This window comes from Aegilops tauschii, chromosome 5 (genome assembly GCF_002575655.3).
Source record: "Aegilops tauschii subsp. strangulata cultivar AL8/78 chromosome 5, Aet v6.0, whole genome shotgun sequence".
NCBI classification, from domain to species: Eukaryota; Viridiplantae; Streptophyta; class Magnoliopsida; order Poales; family Poaceae; genus Aegilops; species Aegilops tauschii.
In genome coordinates, this window is record NC_053039.3 from 30,068,036 (window position 1) to 30,088,018 (window position 19,983).

Consider the following 19,983-nt stretch of genomic DNA (forward strand, 5'->3'; position numbering starts at 1 on the left):
TGGAATGATGAGGGGTGATTAGAGATTAGAGGATAAATTGAGCAGTGATGAGGGGTGGTGATTAGAGATTAGAGGTTAAAATAATTCAGAAATTTGAAAATAAAAGAAAATTAAAAAAAATCGCAAAAAAACCAGGTTTAGGGGGGCTAAAACCCTAAACCTGCGGAGGAGGCCTTTAGTCCCGGTTAGCCACGAGAACCGGGACTAAAGGTCCTCCGCCCCGACGGACCCCTGGCGCCCACGTGGACGGGCCTTTAGTCGCGGTTCGTAAGAGGCGCGACTAAAGGGGGGGGTCTTTAGTCGCGCATATTTAGTTCCGGTTGCACAGCCGGGACTAAAGGCCTTTGCGAACCGGGACTAAAGGCCCATTTTCTACCAGTGTATACATCTGTTGGCGCAGCGGCTCGACGGTGATCACCGGCGACACGACCAGAGAGGAGGAGGAAGAACACAGAGAGTTTGCCGGCACACGAACGCCCCCCGCACGAACGGGTTCTTTGTATTTCTCCTCGAGCACGAACTCGATCTCCTCAGCGACTCACACAGGGGGGAGAGGGTTTTGTACCCGCGCTCACGGACATGCCCGTGCTGCGCCTCAACTCACCCACCTCCCACTCGCCACGCCCCGCACGCTCTAGCTCGCGCGCGCCCATCGCGCTCTGACGCGATCGCCGCGGCCATTCCGCGCGCCCTACGCGGCCCACGCCCTGGTCCTACGCTAACTAACCCGCGCACACACGCGCTAACTCACGCACACACGCACACCTACACTTGGGAGCGCACTCACGCACCCAAGTCTGCTCCGGCCCGAGCCGGACGCGGCCACTGCACGCACGCACGCGCTCGCCGTATCTAAACCCTAGCCGAGGCTTATTGCCTACATTTCACCTCCTAAGCCGAGGCTCAGAGCAAACCCCGTCCTCGACGTCGCCGTCGACCAGCAGCGCACGCTCCACCGCCGCCGCCTTGCGCAGCTCCGGGCAATCGCGCTTGAAGTGGCCGCGCTCGCCACACTTGTAGCAGCGGCCACGCTTGTTGCCGCCATCTCGCGTCGCCACGTTGCGCGCGTCGTCGTCCCGAGCTCCCCCTTGACGCCGCTCTCGCGCTCGCCACTGCGCCGCCGTGTACAGGAGCTGCCCGTCCGCCCTCTCGCCGCTGCTCTGCCCGCGACGCCGCACCCGCTCATTGAATGCGCGCAGCCGCCCGAGCGCCTCGTCGTACGTCAACTCCTCCAGGGCGCAGAACTGCTCGGTGCCGGCGACGATGGGGAAGAGGCGGTCCGGCACGGTGTCCAGGAGCTTCTTCACCAGCTCCGTCTCGCCCAGCGTCTCGCCCAGGCCCGCGAACCGCGCCGCCATGCCCGCAAGCTGTCCGGCGTACGCGTCCAGGGACTCGCCGTCCTCCATCTTGAGCCGATCCATCTCGCCGCGCGCACCCGCTCGGCACCGACGAAGCGCACCTTCAGAGAGTCCCATACCTCTCTGCCGGTGGCTTTCGTCACCACCGAGAGCAGCACGTCCTCCGGCAGCCCCGACAGGAGCATCGCCCTCGCTGTCTTGCACTTTTTGGCGTTCACCGCCGCGTCGGCCGCCGGCGCCACCGCCTCCCACAGCGTGTGGGCATCAAGGATCGCTTGTGCCTTGATCGCCCACACGGTGTAGCCATCCGGCGCGAGCACCGGCATCCCCATGGACACCGATCTGCCCGCCCTGCCTCCGCCTTGTGGAACCAGAGCCATCGCCGGCGATCTCCATCAGCTCGCTCCCTCACCTCGCTCTGATACCAAATGTTGGCGTAGCGGGCTCGAGCACTCGACAGTGATCACCGGAGACACGACCAGAGAGGAGGAGGAAGAACACAGAGAGTTTGCTGGAGCACGAACGCACCCCCCCCCCACGAACGGGTTCTTTGTATTTCTCCTCGAGCACGAACTCGATCTCCTCAGCGACTCACATAGGAGGGGGAGAGGGTTTTGTACCCGCGCTCACGGACATGCCCGTGCTGCGCCTCAACTCACCCACCTCCCACTCGCCACACCCCGCACGCTCTAGCTCGCGCGCGCCCATCGCGCTCTGACGCGATCGCCGCGGCCATTCCGCGCGCCCTACGCGGCCGACGCCCTGGTCCTATGCTAACTAACCCGCGCACACACGCGCTAACTCACGCACACCTACACTTGAGAGCGCACGCATGCACCGAAGTCTGCTCCGGCCCGAGCCCGACGCGGCCACTGCGCACACGCACGCGCTCGCCGTGTCTAAACCCTAACCGAGGCTTATTGCCTACAACATCTACGAGTACATCTTCCTCCCTTACCAGCTGCTCAATATTCTAGATCTAATGATGTGTTTATTAATCCGCAACCCACAGACTCTTGCTTCCTACCCATTCAATTTTTTCATGTACCAGATTCAAGGAGCAATTACCTCACTCATCTTGATCTGCCATATCCTTTTTCTCAGTCAGCTTTGATGACGATTTGGATAACTAGCTAGATTTATGTGAAAATTCTGTACCCTTCGTCTAAAATTAATTTATCATGTATGTTTGGACATTTTCATTTGATGGTTTTATGTCGTATGGGCAATGATTTCTTATGATGAGATTGTGTCCTTTGTAGATAAGCATCACGAATGGGCATAGTTGAATGAAAGTGTCAGGTATGCGCTACTACATTTTTTAATTGATTATGTTACTATGCGACTAGCTCGAGCTAGCTTGTGGCCATACTTCTCCATGTCTTATGTAGAATCAATATATTGCTATCATGATTTAACTTTATGCCAAGTGAACATTCAGTCTGCCTAGATTAATCTTAGGATGCAGCATGTGCTTTATGACCCAACTAGGGATTGGACAATAGCTGTTTGTTTTTGGTCGGTTATAGTTTTTCTCTCAGTTCTGTGAAGATGTGAAATATTTAAGAGACATTTTTCTTAGTTAGGCTTTCAAGCAATCCAATATTTAGCAATCCTATTCAAAGAACTATTTACTTTCTCCTTGCAGAAGGGACATTGTATTTCATAGGTAAGAATAGACACTCTAGCATCCAGTAGATGTGAACCCTGTTTCACTTTTGCCAAACGTCTTTGGAATTTCAGACACTCGCGGTAGTTTTAACCCATTTTGATCTCCATATTGGGATATCTCTGTCATCATGTTCAACTTATGATACCGACAAGCTAACATTCTTCTTTATGAATGAAAATTGTGAAGCCGTTCCAAGACTTTTGAAGAAAAAAGATCGGTGTACATGCTTCTTAATCTCGAAGAATTGCTGCATACCGCAAGTGTATTGGTCGTCATCTCAACATCCCACCGATGGAGCAGGATCGGTTTTCTCTCGCTGATCACCTATGCCTTAAGAATTCCAGTTTTGGCATCTATTCTTGCCGTATTAGTTCTCATGCTGGACATTCAACTTATAGCCTTTGCTAAACATTGCTCACCATTTTTTGTCCTTCTTTTGGTCTCTCACACATGTAATCTTAAAGGACTGGATTGACACCAAGGCATATACATTTGACATTTCACCATATTGTACAGCTGGCAGTGTAGTAACTCATTGATAGATCGTATTGGTATTTGGCATTGCACACTAACGTTAGAACCAAACAATAGTGGCGTACCATCGTTGCCATTTAAGGAGCTCTGTAGGGTGGCTAATTTATCTTCGTTGCTGCCATCTAACATTGAGCTATTCATTTTTACAATATATATTTACGTGTTATTTAATTTAAAAAAAAATTATAGCATACTTTACCGCAGCAACGCGCGGGGTATCACCTAGTTTTCGTAACAGCCGCACCGCTCGATCCGTTTTCCCCCAATGGTAGCGGCGGCGGAGCAGGGAGCTGGCTGCGCTCGATTAGGGATTTGGCTTTGCGGTCCTCGTAAGTGAGTAGTCTGGCACTAACTAATTTGACTGGGCATCAGGAACCACGCCTCCCCCGCGTCGTCTCTCTGAGGCGACTCGGGCGGGCACCCCCGCCAAGCACCGCCACAGCCTCTTCTCCGGCCACCGCGCCTCGCCGCCGCCGGCAAAACGACGCCGGGCAAAGCCCCGCGAAGGCTGGCGGCGGCGGGATCCATCCAGCGTCGTTCTCTGGGTCCTGCTGCCCCTTCCCTCACCCGCGTCGGGGCTCCAGATCTGGCCTCGTGCTCCCTCTGCTCCGCTTCCCCGGCGTCGGCCGGCGCCCTCCTTCCAGATCCGGCCGGCGTGCCGCGGCTGCGGGCATCCAGCGCCCACGGGGTGGCTCCCGTGGCCAGGCCTCGTGGCTGCCTCGGCGGCGGCTGCACCGGCTGTAGCCTGCTGGGCTCGATGCTGCGCCCCGTCTCCCCTGCTCCGCGCCTTGCGCCGGCCTCCGCCGCCTCCCGCCCTCATCCGTCCGCCGTCGTCGAGGTCTGCCGGACGTCACACCTTCCCCGCGGATCAAAACTTCCGCGCCTTCCCACCTCTGTTGCCGCCCGTTTTGTCGTCGCCGTGCTCCTCCGTGCGCTCACCAAACGAAGGTGGCGTCGTGACTCCTGTCTCTGGAGCCCTCCACCTCCTAGTTTCCCCCGGGGGGCGCTGCACCGGTGGTCCTCGCTGGTGCCCTCGGCGTCAAGGGTGCCAGCCTGTGTTGCTCCGCCGGTGGGATTCACCTGGATCTGGGGCCGTCCATTCCAGCGCTACCCTGCGCTATTGGCGGCTGCTTTGTGGCTAGTCGCGTGGCGGATGTGACCAGGGATGGGGAGAAATCCTTGGTCGGCCTGCTGCTGGCCGAGACAGCGGCGACGCTTCCCGTCGTTCTCCATCTTGATGGCGTTGTCTTCATCCCCCGGTTTTGTGATGTTTGGGGTGTGCTCTGTGGAGTTCTATGCTTGGTGATGCCCTTCGACTACACCGGTGGCACACAGGTGCCGTGGCGTCGTCTGGGCCCGGCGCGACCGTTCGAATATACCCCATGACACAGGTGGTGGAGGCCGGTGCATTATGCTGACGAATTATGTTCTGTCCAATGCATATGTTGTGAAGAAGTACATGAGACTTCAGTTTGACAGGGAAGCAGAGGAGAACTATGAGGAGAAGCGGACACGAATAGCAAGACTTATTTGATATTTTCGAGTAAATGTGTAATACTAAGCCAGTTACTAATTTGGTTCATCTACATTTCAGGGTAGACCTCTCTATAAAGCCAACTTAGCTATGGAGCATCATGCTGGTAAGATATACAACGGGCTACGTTCGAGCAGCTCGGGCATATACTGTATGAGTGCAGCACATACCAAGTGGATGAGCTTGAGAAGGGGAAACTTTATCTTGCAATTCACACGGAGGCTGCAAGGAGAGAAAAGTGGTGCATGGTGCCATATAAGTTAAATTTACTTGAAGAGGTGAGTAATTCGACTGCAGTTTGCACACATGGGGCTCTTAGGGCATTTCTAACCGATCCCTTATCCGGCCATAAGGGAGTATATTTGGCCTTTTTCTCCTCTAAACTGCACCTGACCGATCCCTTATAACGGTTAGTGGAGTAATTTTTTTACTCCATCCTCATGAGGTGGCGAACATGGACCGGGGTTGTGGAGATAGTTGGTGGAGAAAGAAGAAGATGTTGACTGATTTATTGATAAAAATGTAGATTGCATATGCGCATATATGAAATATGATATACATTATATGCGCAATCAGATAAAAATCTATATGTGTGAAATTTAATATGCATTTTATTCATAGGTGTAATAAAAAAAATCACCCGTGGCAATACACGAGCGTTCTACTAGTGCTTCGTCATTTTTAAGGCCTCACAATCTATTAAGGTCTTCGATTTATAATTGGGTCACCCGATTTTGACAGGGTCAACAATTTCTCAAGGAGCTCTCCTATTTAATTCTTTTAATTCACTATGTTTCCTAATTTTGAATCTTTTTCATTCAATTGAGGTTTTCAATTGTGGATTGGGTTTACGATTTTGATCGGGTCAACAATTTTTCAAATCAATCGGTAGCAGCCAGCCTACAAAAACATCTCAATCCCATGCACCCTCCAATTGCCTAGAAAAAAGAAGTGACAACATGTGATATTATAGCACCAATATAGTACATGCAGCCATCAACGCAGAAATTTCCCGACATAAATTTACGTTAGTTTGCGGATAACACAAAACCACACCACGAAATACCCATCAATCGCCGCATTTTATAAATAAAAATGAAATACACTCCATCATCTCCCTACCCGCCAAACTAAATATTTCACCAGTTTCAAAATTTAAGGGGTATTAGTTTTTTCGAAAGTCAAAATTCTTTAACTTTGACCAAGTTCAGAGCAAAAAATATCGACAATATTATAAAAAGTATGAAAATTCATTTCATGATGAATCTAATCATACAGATTAGACATTATCGATTTTGATATATTTCTCTACAAATTTGAACAAACCTAAAAGGTTTGATTTTTCAAAAAAAATCAATACACCTCATATTTGGAAATAAAGTGAGTATTTTTTTTAAGAAATCCAACAACACCAACGGCGCAGCAAAGTGCGCCCTACCCTTCTACTACCTCTGACCCATAATATAAGAACATCTAGTGTCAAAAACGTTCTTATATTATGGGACGGAGGGAGTAGTTCATATACCACACCCCATTAAAGGTCAAGTTGTAGCCACACACATATGAGAGAGAGGAGACTGTGGAGTGAGTGAGAGTGCGCGAAAATGCGCAGGGGCGCGCAAGAGCGGAGGCACACACTTGCACGACCCAGTAAGTGCGACCGTTCGCGTCGTGATTCATGCACTTGTGTGTACTAGAAAATTGTGAAAACCCACTGGTAGTTGATATACATCAGAATACGGTCGAGTATTCATGTCGGTCGTGTACAGATACGTGGTATGTACTATTGTATTATCCCTTCTTTGACTACGGATGGACCTTATATGTTTACTTCTTCGCTTCCTGTTCATCTCCTTACTCCTGTCCTACATTTTTAATCTGGACGAACTCTTTTTCTCCTGTACATCGCCACTGTTGTTTCATCTTCTCTCATCCGATTCTTTCTATTCCCTTCACATTCATGTAATTTCTTTGCTTTGCTGCTTCACCTACTGTGGGTATTCTGTGCACTATCAATATGGGATCTTTTCGAGAGGAGTTTAATGGATTAAAGTTGCAATTCGACAGGTAATTTATTGTGTTACTTCTTCTCTTCTACTACTATTCTTACTTAGTCACATAGGTCACTCCTATCTTTCTATCTGCCATTTTATCGATACAGATTTGCAGACCTCAGGTTATCTGATGCAAAGTCTTGTTTACTATCTCACTTTGTGCGGACTACTTTGATGTTACTAACATTCAATCATCACACGATTCTGAATCGGCAACTGGGGAATATGGTTGTCTTTCACAACAAACTTTTTTTTTACAGACCCACAGATTCAGGAATCTGAATCTGTGCCTTCTCTCGATTCAGTGCCAATGGATATGTGAGTTTATTCTGAATACAACATCAACATACTAGGTGATTCTGAAATATTTTCCTTCCATATAAGTAGTTTATTTCTGCATCCTCAAGTTATGTTATCTAAAACTTGTTGCATTTAAGTTTCGTTCGTGTTACTTAACTAGTTCTTAATGTCATCATGTACTGTAGCTTTCAAAATTTTATGCATTCTAAACTTAGTGCTGATTGTGATACTGATTCTAGTTTAGACCAAATGTCTTCGCTCTCTAATATGAGTATGCCTCCCAGTCCAACTTCGTCTGATATACCTCTGCCAGTCAGTAACGAATATAATAGATTGTCTCAACTTTTTTCTCGGTACAGACTTCTATTCCAGTCATTTCTACAAATGTTGATCACCAATTGGATTTTTATAAAATTTTAGTTTTCTTTCTCACTTATTTTGCTTACTTTTTTCGGTTGTCAAGAGAATGTAAATTATACTCATATCTGCTCACAGCCGATAGATGATGAACATGAGGGGGAACCTGATCCTAGTGACACTGCTGACTACAACAGAGTTTCACAAGAATTTGAAGGGTACATACTTTCGTGTGATTTGTGTCATATGTATCTTTCTTTCGTGCCCTGTTTCTATGACGGTTCTTTCTGTTATTTACTCCCCCTGTTAACATTATTTCAGATGACACATCAGTCTTCATTCTACCAATGTCTCATTTGATTCACTTGATGTTCTGTCCGATGTTCCTCCCTTGATATTGCTCAGTTTCACTCTATGCCTTCACCACAATCACCTCAATCAGTGCATACTAATGCTTCAGATGATTCCACTACAGGTAATTAACGCTTGTCATCTTCTATGCCAATAGATGAAAAAAATGATGCCGACGAGCAAACATGCACCGGCAACTCATATGTAAATCCTCTACCTTCCTACAAATTTGCTGTCACGAGTTTGTAAATCCTGTCCTCTATATTTCTAATTTTGAAATTCTTTACCAGGTCACATGACAATTCCGTTCCACATGTTCAGCCAGCAAAGAATTCTCGGTTTTGTGCTCTCCGAAAATCATTATATGCCTATTCAACATGGACAACAGAAACTAGTATGTGCGAATCTATCAGAACATGCTTAAATACTCTCACCGAGGGATATAACTTCTAAAATTAATACAATTGGGAGATGTCTTTGGCATCTGGTATGGAAAGAGTTGGAAGAATTCTAAGAAAATTCATGCAATGCAAGAATTCAACTGCCTATGTGGAGTATGTGAATTTGGCGTCGCAGAACCCGAGGGGACATGCCTGGGAGGTGGATTATGCGGTGTGAGAGGGGGAGGAGGGAGTCTGACAGCGAGTGAGGTCAACCCGGCGTATGGAGACGAGGGACCGCTAACCCAAATTCAAATACAAACACACTAATAGATATCATATAATTACAGTTGGGCCGAATTTTTTTATTGGACAATGATGCTCTTGGGCTTTTAGACGACCCAAATCGCTTCAACCGTTGGATCACCCAGATAATACACCCCCTTTTGTGTACTATATATAATGCACCGTAAATTTCCCTTTATAAATGTAAAATACCATTTGCCAAACTTTTTGTGGAATTCACCCTAAACGGTATAACTTTACATTGTAGGGTTGACGAAATATTTTTGAGTTACTTTATCCATGGCAGTAGCTTCTCTGTACAGTTCCAGCGCTTCCTCCAATGTATTGGCGTCTGATAAATGCCACAATCTTCTCTTGGGGTGAGGATGATCAGCTTCTAGGATCTCTTTCCGTAGAGTATGATCTCCTACAATCTCGGTTGCCTTCCCAATGAATGCAAGGGCATTGCGTGGATGGAAACCAGCAGCACCAAGTAGTAAGGTTCCAATGCGATCTGCCTCTATCTCCATACTACATACGTAAGAGACAATCATGAAGAGATTCTAGTTAACATGAGATCCTTGCATGTGCTTCATATTAAACAAGGTAAGCAATTTCATTCTGCAAAAGAGTTCCCATGAGGGGGGGGGGGGGGGGGGGGGGGGCTGATCGTTACCATACTAGTTAAGGCTGAACTCACAAAGTTCCATGTGGTGAGGATTGGCTTAATTACTCAGTAATCAGGACGACCAATTTTCAAAATAAAATGATACTCCCTCTATCCATATATATAGGGTCTAATACGGTTTTCAAGGTTCCGTTTGACCATTGACAAGATTAACAATACATGAAATGTATGATATAAAAACTATATCATTAGAAACTCTTTTCAAATATGAATCTAACGATATGCTTTGTGGAACACACATGTGATATATTACTATTCTAACACATGGTCAAAGGGAACCTCAAAAATGTATTAGGCTAAAACTGGAATGATCATTATCACTTTTCATTCTTTCTCAGAATTGTGCTAAATGATCATTATCACTTTGCTTAAAGATCATGATAGCATCTCTAAGTTGTAATAGCAAGAGGATAACACTTTCCAATAAAAAGTTCCTTACACTTATTCCAAGAAACAATTTTACTTTTAGATAAATAAAATTGTAACAATTCTTTAGCTCTACCCCTTAGTGAGAAAAGAAACAATTTCAAGTTTCACATAATCTGCCTCCCCATCTCTGTATTTTTGCATATCATGGATTTCAACAAATTTACGTAGAGAACAAAGGACATGGCTACACATTGCAGCTTTTAAGTTTTACAACAAAAAAAATCGAAAAGAGGGGAAAACCCTCCGCCGCTGCATGCGGTCATGCACACAACCATAATATTTTTATTTTTTAGATAAAAAATGACATTTTTCAATCTAATTAAATTTTAATCACAAAATATAATAATCAACACGAAAAATTAATGTGACATCTAGGAGAAAAAAAAAGTGAAGCAGTTATTATACATACCGATGTAAGAAGCTCCGACGTAGGATTGCAGGCAACCACAGCCTACTCATGATATCCGCCTGGTGCCTTGCAATCAGGTGCCCAACCTAAGCAAAAATGAGCGACAACAACGTACGTCGTTAGATTGAATCCACTTGCTAGCTAGAAACACATCAACCCAGCATTGCACTACGTCTTACGAGTACATAGGCTTAAACCCCTAGGGTACGTACCTCATGTGCAAGAGCGAAGGCGATTTCGCCGTCGTTCTTATACCAGTCCAGCAGTCCGGTGAAGACTATAATCTTGCCACTGGGCGCGGAGCCTACAGTGACGTTATCATGCCTGGCCAGGACCAGCTCCCAGCTGCCGTTGAGGCCATGGAGGTGCCTCGTGTGTGGCTGCGGTGCCCACGGCTTGTTTCCTTTCTGAGTGACACGGAGCATGGGGGCGTCACGGCTGTCGTAGACGCCCAGGCCACGGTTGGCGGCGTGGATGATTCTCTCGGCGATGAGACGGACGCGGACGCTATCCGGATGGCATGGGTCGACCGTCTTATGCCTGTGCTTGGCCATCTCCTCGGCGAAGAGGGACTCGCCGAGGTCGCGCTCCTTCTGGGGAGATAGGACGACCAGGTGGGAGCGGTTGGTGCAGGGCACGACCTCGCGGTCGCATGTGGCCATCACCGCGGAGCTCAAGCCGATCGCCGTCGCCGCGGCGACCTTCCGAGGGTCGTCGTACCAACGGTACTGCCGACGAAGCGGCCGCAACATAGTCGACGCTGGGCGACGGAGTAGAGCAGGCGCGACGCAGGAGGCAGAAGAACACCAGTAAAGCAGGCGCTGCGGGGCGGCCGGAGCTCTGCAGCGGCGGAGCATCTGGGAGAGCGAGCACCACAAACGAATCTGGAGGTGTCGCTAATTGCCCTGAAGATCCTTCCCTTACTCCGACGAGGTGTTGAAGTTGTGACCGACTACACTGCTCAAATTTTTCATCAACTTCGCACCATACTTCCTCTACCAATATGGCATCTCCACAAGAAGGTATGATCCTGCTGCACTTAAGTTCCGCATGAGATCAAAACGTGTTCATGTGAATTAGACAAGATCCCATTTGCAATTGCATAATCTCAGTATTTAAATCTAACATTTGGTATCAGTAGCATGGTTGGATCTGATTACATGAATCGATTTGATAATCCGCAATAGATTAATCACACTGAGCAAGGAATTACAAACTTGATAGAACTTGCCTGAAAATCGCGCATTTAGCCATCCGGCCACGCACATTAGCGTGCTGTTCCTGCAGACGTGCGCCTCAGAGTGGTTCTGCTGTCGCCGAGTGCCTCAGGTCGTGCATGCGGCGCCGTGCGCATCCTCGGGCTGTACTCCCGCTGTTGTGCGCCACAGACCTGTGTTTCTTCCCGCTGCACCGCGACTTAGGATGGCGCTCCCTCCGCCGCCATGCGCGCCGACTGCCACTCATCAGGTCCGAGCGCCGCCGTCTTCGGCTCTTCGCGATGTCGCTCATGCAACTCGCCTCATGGTGGTGCTTCTTCCGCTGCGTGCATCAGGCGTCAGGTGAGCGCATCGCGCCGTGCTGCCGCCACCACGCGCATCAGGAGCCACGCGAGCGCCGCACGTCGCCGTCGGCATTAGTTGCCATGCGCATCATGCCGCCTCTGGACGCCGCACGCAACAGGGCGGTGCTCCGGCTGCCGTGCGCGTTGGACGCAATAGCGAGGGACGTGGCGCATGAGCACTTTCCTTGGACAGCCGGCTCATCTACTATATCTAAATAGGAGCCCCCACTACCTGATTTTCCTGCCTTCTGGTGCGTCCACGTCACCCCAATTATTTTCAGTCGTTTGTTTAGCCATGTATGGCTCAGATCCGGAGCTGATTTCCCCATGCTCCATGCCCCTCTGGTTGACTCCTCCTTCGTCGACCCGCAGAAGTGGAAGCGGAAGCGAAACTTCCTCCAACTGAAACGTGCGACGGAATCCCCTCTACTCATTAAGCTGGCCGCCCCGTCTCTCCCTTTCCCCATCTCCCTCTCCTCAAACGACACCCATGCGGCGACGAACGCAGGAGAAATCAGCCGCCTCTAGGGTTTGCGGCCGCTGTCGGCAGCAGAACCGGTGGCTACGGCGGCGATGGCGGGGCAAGGGCAGGTGCGCAAGGCAATCGATCTGGAGTATGGGTGGAACTTCAAGCACAAGGGCATCATCTATAGGATCATCAACATCTTTGAGCGCAAGCTGGAGTTGTAGTTCAGCTCTACACGTAAGTCACCTCCAAGGCCTGAAGGACAGGTCCGATTTGATTCATTGCTGGTCAGGGCTTCCGCCCATGTTTGTCCTTTTTTTTAGCACAACACAAATATGGAGCCCTCGCCAAGGCGGCCGATATCACTAGTAGAAAAAGAGGCTTCCATACGCCCCCATTAGTCCCCAAAATAATCGAACCGCGACCAAAGGGGTCTTTAGTCGCGGTTCGGGAGGAGATCCGCGACCAACTATCTGGGCCCAGCGCGCTCGGTCGACAGCTGGCGGACGGGAGGGGCTTTAGTCTCGGTTGGCCTGGCCAACCGGGACTAAAGGTCCTCAGGTTGACCCGAAGGCCTTTAGTCACGGTTGGCCAGACCAACCGGGACTAAAGGTTAGTCCTTTAGTCGCGGTTGGCCAGACCAACCGGTACTAAAGGGCCCATCAAACTCTCCCCCCCCCCCCACCGCCTTTTCAGTTTTAGAAAAACCAAAAGAAAATGATGGAAATGTCAAAAAAATAAAATAAAATAAGTTTCTCATGTGATATGTGGTCTAGTTGTTAGGAAAATTAACAAATATGAATTTCGACTTTATTTGCAAAATCTCTCTGTAATTTCTTAAAATGGGCATAACTTTTGCATACGAACTCGGATGAAAAAGTTTTTTATATGAAAAATCATCTACTCGAAAAGTTACATCCGAATTTAACAGGGGGAACCTCGTCAAACATTTTCAAAATCCTCAAAAACCTAACAGAAAAAAGATACGGGGCTTTTAAGATCTGGAGAGGCAAAAAAATTCAAAAAATTTCAAATTGTGGTCAAACAATGGTCAAACTAATTATTCTAGAATATTAGTGTTACTAAATAATTATTTCAGTTTTTTTAAATTTTGGTCAAATCTGGTCAAACTATGGTCAAACAGTGGTCAAACAATGGTCAAACTAATTATTCCAGAAATATTAGTGTTACTAAATAATTATTGTTTTTTAAAACAATAGTTTCAAACTCAAACAGTGAAATGTGTCACTTCATGCTCAAGCTAAATTCCTGAGGGTTAATAGAATTGACATCCTACTATTGTTAGAAAAACAACAAGTGCAGACTTGGAAACGAGGGAGAATAGAACCCGGAAGTTAAGCGTGCTCAGGCTGGAGTAGTGAGAGGATGGGTGACCGTCCGGGAAGTTAGATGATTTGGAATGATGAGGGGTGATTAGAGATTAGAGGATAAATTGAGCAGTGATGAGGGGTGGTGATTAGAGATTAGAGGTTAAAATAATTCAGAAATTTGAAAATAAAAGAAAATTAAAAAAAATCGCAAAAAAACCAGGTTTAGGGGGGCTAAAACCCTAAACCTGCGGAGGAGGCCTTTAGTCCCGGTTAGCCACGAGAACCGGGACTAAAGGTCCTCCGCCCCGACGGACCCCTGGCGCCCACGTGGACGGGCCTTTAGTCGCGGTTCGTAAGAGGCGCGACTAAAGGGGGGGGTCTTTAGTCGCGCATATTTAGTTCTGGTTGCACAGCCGGGACTAAAGGCCTTTGCGAACCGGGACTAAAGGCCCATTTTCTACCAGTGTATACATCTGTTGGCGCAGCGGCTCGACGGTGATCACCGGCGACACGACCAGAGAGGAGGAGGAAGAACACAGAGAGTTTGCCGGCACACGAACGCCCCCCGCACGAACGGGTTCTTTGTATTTCTCCTCGAGCACGAACTCGATCTCCTCAGCGACTCACACAGGGGGGAGAGGGTTTTGTACCCGCGCTCACGGACATGCCCGTGCTGCGCCTCAACTCACCCACCTCCCACTCGCCACGCCCCGCACGCTCTAGCTCGCGCGCGCCCATCGCGCTCTGACGCGATCGCCGCGGCCATTCCGCGCGCCCTACGCGGCCCATGCCCTGGTCCTACGCTAACTAACCCGCGCACACACGCGCTAACTCACGCACACACGCACACCTACACTTGGGAGCGCACTCACGCACCCAAGTCTGCTCCGGCCCGAGCCGGACGCGGCCACTGCACGCACGCACGCGCTCGCCGTATCTAAACCCTAGCCGAGGCTTATTGCCTACATTTCACCTCCTAAGCCGAGGCTCAGAGCAAACCACGTCCTCGACGTCGCCGTCGACCAGCAGCGCACGCTCCACCGCCGCCGCCTTGCGCAGCTCCGGGCAATCGCGCTTGAAGTGGCCGCGCTCGCCACACTTGTAGCAGCGGCCACGCTTGTTGCCGCCATCTCGCGTCGCCACGTTGCGCGCGTCGTCGTCCCGAGCTCCCCCTTGACGCCGCTCTCGCGCTCGCCACTGCGCCGCCGTGTACAGGAGCTGCCCGTCCGCCCTCTCGCCGCTGCTCTGCCCGCGACGCCGCACCCGCTCATTGAATGCGCGCAGCCGCCCGAGCGCCTCGTCGTACGTCAACTCCTCCAGGGCGCAGAACTGCTCGGTGCCGGCGACGATGGGGAAGAGGCGGTCCGGCACGGTGTCCAGGAGCTTCTTCACCAGCTCCGTCTCGCCCAGCGTCTCGCCCAGGCCCGCGAACCGCGCCGCCATGCCCGCAAGCTGTCCGGCGTACGCGTCCAGGGACTCGCCGTCCTCCATCTTGAGCCGATCCATCTCGCCGCGCGCACCCGCTCGGCACCGACGAAGCGCACCTTCAGAGAGTCCCATACCTCTCTGCCGGTGGCTTTCGTCACCACCGAGAGCAGCACGTCCTCCGGCAGCCCCGACAGGAGCATCGCCCTCGCTGTCTTGCACTTTTTGGCGTTCACCGCCGCGTCGGCCGCCGGCGCCACCGCCTCCCACAGCGTGTGGGCATCAAGGATCGCTTGTGCCTTGATCGCCCACACGGTGTAGCCATCCGGCGCGAGCACCGGCATCCCCATGGACACCGATCTGCCCGCCCTGCCTCCGCCTTGTGGAACCAGAGCCATCGCCGGCGATCTCCATCAGCTCGCTCCCTCACCTCGCTCTGATACCAAATGTTGGCGTAGCGGGCTCGAGCACTCGACAGTGATCACCGGAGACACGACCAGAGAGGAGGAGGAAGAACACAGAGAGTTTGCTGGAGCACGAACGCCCCCCCCCCCCACGAACGGGTTCTTTGTATTTCTCCTCGAGCACGAACTCGATCTCCTCAGCGACTCACATAGGAGGGGGAGAGGGTTTTGTACCCGCGCTCACGGACATGCCCGTGCTGCGCCTCAACTCACCCACCTCCCACTCGCCACACCCCGCACGCTCTAGCTCGCGCGCGCCCATCGCGCTCTGACGCGATCGCCGCGGCCATTCCGCGCGCCCTACGCGGCCGACGCCCTGGTCCTATGCTAACTAACCCGCGCACACACGCGCTAACTCACGCACACCTACACTTGAGAGCGCACGCATGCACCGAAGTCTGCTCCGGCCCGAGCCCGACGCGGCCACTGCGCACACGCACGCGCTCGCCGTGTCTAAACCCTAACCGAGGCTTATTGCCTACAACATCTACGAGTACATCTTCCTCCCTTACCAGCTGCTCAATATTCTAGATCTAATGATGTGTTTATTAATCCGCAACCCACAGACTCTTGCTTCCTACCCATTCAATTTTTTCATGTACCAGATTCAAGGAGCAATTACCTCACTCATCTTGATCTGCCATATCCTTTTTCTCAGTCAGCTTTGATGACGATTTGGATAACTAGCTAGATTTATGTGAAAATTCTGTACCCTTCGTCTAAAATTAATTTATCATGTATGTTTGGACATTTTCATTTGATGGTTTTATGTCGTATGGGCAATGATTTCTTATGATGAGATTGTGTCCTTTGTAGATAAGCATCACGAATGGGCATAGTTGAATGAAAGTGTCAGGTATGCGCTACTACATTTTTTAATTGATTATGTTACTATGCGACTAGCTCGAGCTAGCTTGTGGCCATACTTCTCCATGTCTTATGTAGAATCAATATATTGCTATCATGATTTAACTTTATGCCAAGTGAACATTCAGTCTGCCTAGATTAATCTTAGGATGCAGCATGTGCTTTATGACCCAACTAGGGATTGGACAATAGCTGTTTGTTTTTGGTCGGTTATAGTTTTTCTCTCAGTTCTGTGAAGATGTGAAATATTTAAGAGACATTTTTCTTAGTTAGGCTTTCAAGCAATCCAATATTTAGCAATCCTATTCAAAGAACTATTTACTTTCTCCTTGCAGAAGGGACATTGTATTTCATAGGTAAGAATAGACACTCTAGCATCCAGTAGATGTGAACCCTGTTTCACTTTTGCCAAACGTCTTTGGAATTTCAGACACTCGCGGTAGTTTTAACCCATTTTGATCTCCATATTGGGATATCTCTGTCATCATGTTCAACTTATGATACCGACAAGCTAACATTCTTCTTTATGAATGAAAATTGTGAAGCCGTTCCAAGACTTTTGAAGAAAAAAGATCGGTGTACATGCTTCTTAATCTCGAAGAATTGCTGCATACCGCAAGTGTATTGGTCGTCATCTCAACATCCCACCGATGGAGCAGGATCGGTTTTCTCTCGCTGATCACCTATGCCTTAAGAATTCCAGTTTTGGCATCTATTCTTGCCGTATTAGTTCTCATGCTGGACATTCAACTTATAGCCTTTGCTAAACATTGCTCACCATTTTTTGTCCTTCTTTTGGTCTCTCACACATGTAATCTTAAAGGACTGGATTGACACCAAGGCATATACATTTGACATTTCACCATATTGTACAGCTGGCAGTGTAGTAACTCATTGATAGATCGTATTGGTATTTGGCATTGCACACTAACGTTAGAACCAAACAATAGTGGCGTACCATCGTTGCCATTTAAGGAGCTCTGTAGGGTGGCTAATTTATCTTCGTTGCTGCCATCTAACATTGAGCTATTCATTTTTACAATATATATTTACGTGTTATTTAATTTAAAAAAAAATTATAGCATACTTTACCGCAGCAACGCGCGGGGTATCACCTAGTTTTCGTAACAGCCGCACCGCTCGATCCGTTTTCCCCCAATGGTAGCGGCGGCGGAGCAGGGAGCTGGCTGCGCTCGATTAGGGATTTGGCTTTGCGGTCCTCGTAAGTGAGTAGTCTGGCACTAACTAATTTGACTGGGCATCAGGAACCACGCCTCCCCCGCGTCGTCTCTCTGAGGCGACTCGGGCGGGCACCCCCGCCAAGCACCGCCACAGCCTCTTCTCCGGCCACCGCGCCTCGCCGCCGCCGGCAAAACGACGCCGGGCAAAGCCCCGCGAAGGCTGGCGGCGGCGGGATCCATCCAGCGTCGTTCTCTGGGTCCTGCTGCCCCTTCCCTCACCCGCGTCGGGGCTCCAGATCTGGCCTCGTGCTCCCTCTGCTCCGCTTCCCCGGCGTCGGCCGGCGCCCTCCTTCCAGATCCGGCCGGCGTGCCGCGGCTGCGGGCATCCAGCGCCCACGGGGTGGCTCCCGTGGCCAGGCCTCGTGGCTGCCTCGGCGGCGGCTGCACCGGCTGTAGCCTGCTGGGCTCGATGCTGCGCCCCGTCTCCCCTGCTCCGCGCCTTGCGCCGGCCTCCGCCGCCTCCCGCCCTCATCCGTCCGCCGTCGTCGAGGTCTGCCGGACGTCACACCTTCCCCGCGGATCAAAACTTCCGCGCCTTCCCACCTCTGTTGCCGCCCGTTTTGTCGTCGCCGTGCTCCTCCGTGCGCTCACCAAACGAAGGTGGCGTCGTGACTCCTGTCTCTGGAGCCCTCCACCTCCTAGTTTCCCCCGGGGGGCGCTGCACCGGTGGTCCTCGCTGGTGCCCTCGGCGTCAAGGGTGCCAGCCTGTGTTGCTCCGCCGGTGGGATTCACCTGGATCTGGGGCCGTCCATTCCAGCGCTACCCTGCGCTATTGGCGGCTGCTTTGTGGCTAGTCGCGTGGCGGATGTGACCGGGGATGGGGAGAAATCCTTGGTCGGCCTGCTGCTGGCCGAGACAGCGGCGACGCTTCCCGTCGTTCTCCATCTTGATGGCGTTGTCTTCATCCCCCGGTTTTGTGATGTTTGGGGTGTGCTCTGTGGAGTTCTATGCTTGGTGATGCCCTTCGACTACACCGGTGGCACACAGGTGCCGTGGCGTCGTCTGGGCCCGGCGCGACCGTTCGAATATACCCCATGACACAGGTGGTGGAGGCCGGTGCATTATGCTGACGAATTATGTTCTGTCCAATGCATATGTTGTGAAGAAGTACATGAGACTTCAGTTTGACAGGGAAGCAGAGGAGAACTATGAGGAGAAGCGGACACGAATAGCAAGACTTATTTGATATTTTCGAGTAAATGTGTAATACTAAGCCAGTTACTAAATTGGTTCATCTACATTTCAGGGTAGACCTCTCTATAAAGCCAACTTAGCTATGGAGCATCATGCTGGTAAGATATACAACGGGCTACGTTCGAGCAGCTCGGGCATATACTGTATGAGTGCAGCACATACCAAGTGGATGAGCTTGAGAAGGGGAAACTTTATCTTGCAATTCACACGGAGGCTGCAAGGAGAGAAAAGTGGTGCATGGTGCCATATAAGTTAAATTTACTTGAAGAGGTGAGTAATTCGACTGCAGTTTGCACACATGGGGCTCTTAGGGCATTTCTAACCGATCCCTTATCCGGCCATAAGGGAGTATATTTGGCCTTTTTCTCCTCTAAACTGCACCTGACCGATCCCTTATAACGGTTAGTGGAGTAATTTTTTTACTCCATCCTCATGAGGTGGCGAACATGGACCGGGGTTGTGGAGATAGTTGGTGGAGAAAGAAGAAGATGTTGACTGATTTATTGATAAAAATGTAGATTGCATATGCGCATATATGAAATATGATATACATTATATGCGCAATCAGATAAAAATCTATATGTGTGAAATTTAATATGCATTTTATTCATAGGTGTAATAAAAAAAATCACCCGTGGCAATACACGAGCGTTCTACTAGTGCTTCGTCATTTTTAAGGCCTCACAATCTATTAAGGTCTTCGATTTATAATTGGGTCACCCGATTTTGACAGGGTCAACAATTTCTCAAGGAGCTCTCCTATTTAATTCTTTTAATTCACTATGTTTCCTAATTTTGAATCTTTTTCATTCAATTGAGGTTTTCAATTGTGGATTGGGTTTACGATTTTGATCGGGTCAACAATTTTTCAAATCAATCGGTAGCAGCCAGCCTACAAAAACATCTCAATCCCATGCACCCTCCAGTTGCCTAGAAAAAAGAAGTGACAACATGTGATATTATAGCACCAATATAGTACATGCAGCCATCAACGCAGAAATTTCCCGACATAAATTTACGTTAGTTTGCGGATAACACAAAACCACACCACGAAATACCCATCAATCGCCGCATTTTATAAAT

The 19,983-nt window shown here is 49.7% G+C and overlaps 1 protein-coding gene across 1 annotated transcript; it reads right to left on the reverse strand.

Moving 5' to 3' along the window:
* Positions 1–9,082: 9,082 nt before the first annotated feature.
* LOC141022503 (mitochondrial metalloendopeptidase OMA1-like) lies at positions 9,083–11,103 on the reverse strand. Its single transcript, XM_073498762.1, has 3 exons — positions 10,564–11,103; positions 10,352–10,437; positions 9,083–9,356 (listed from the first exon to the last, which is right to left on the reverse strand). Exons 1-3 carry the CDS (start codon positions 11,101–11,103, stop codon positions 9,083–9,085), a joined length of 900 nt encoding a protein of 299 aa, XP_073354863.1.
* Positions 11,104–19,983: the final 8,880 nt, after the last annotated feature.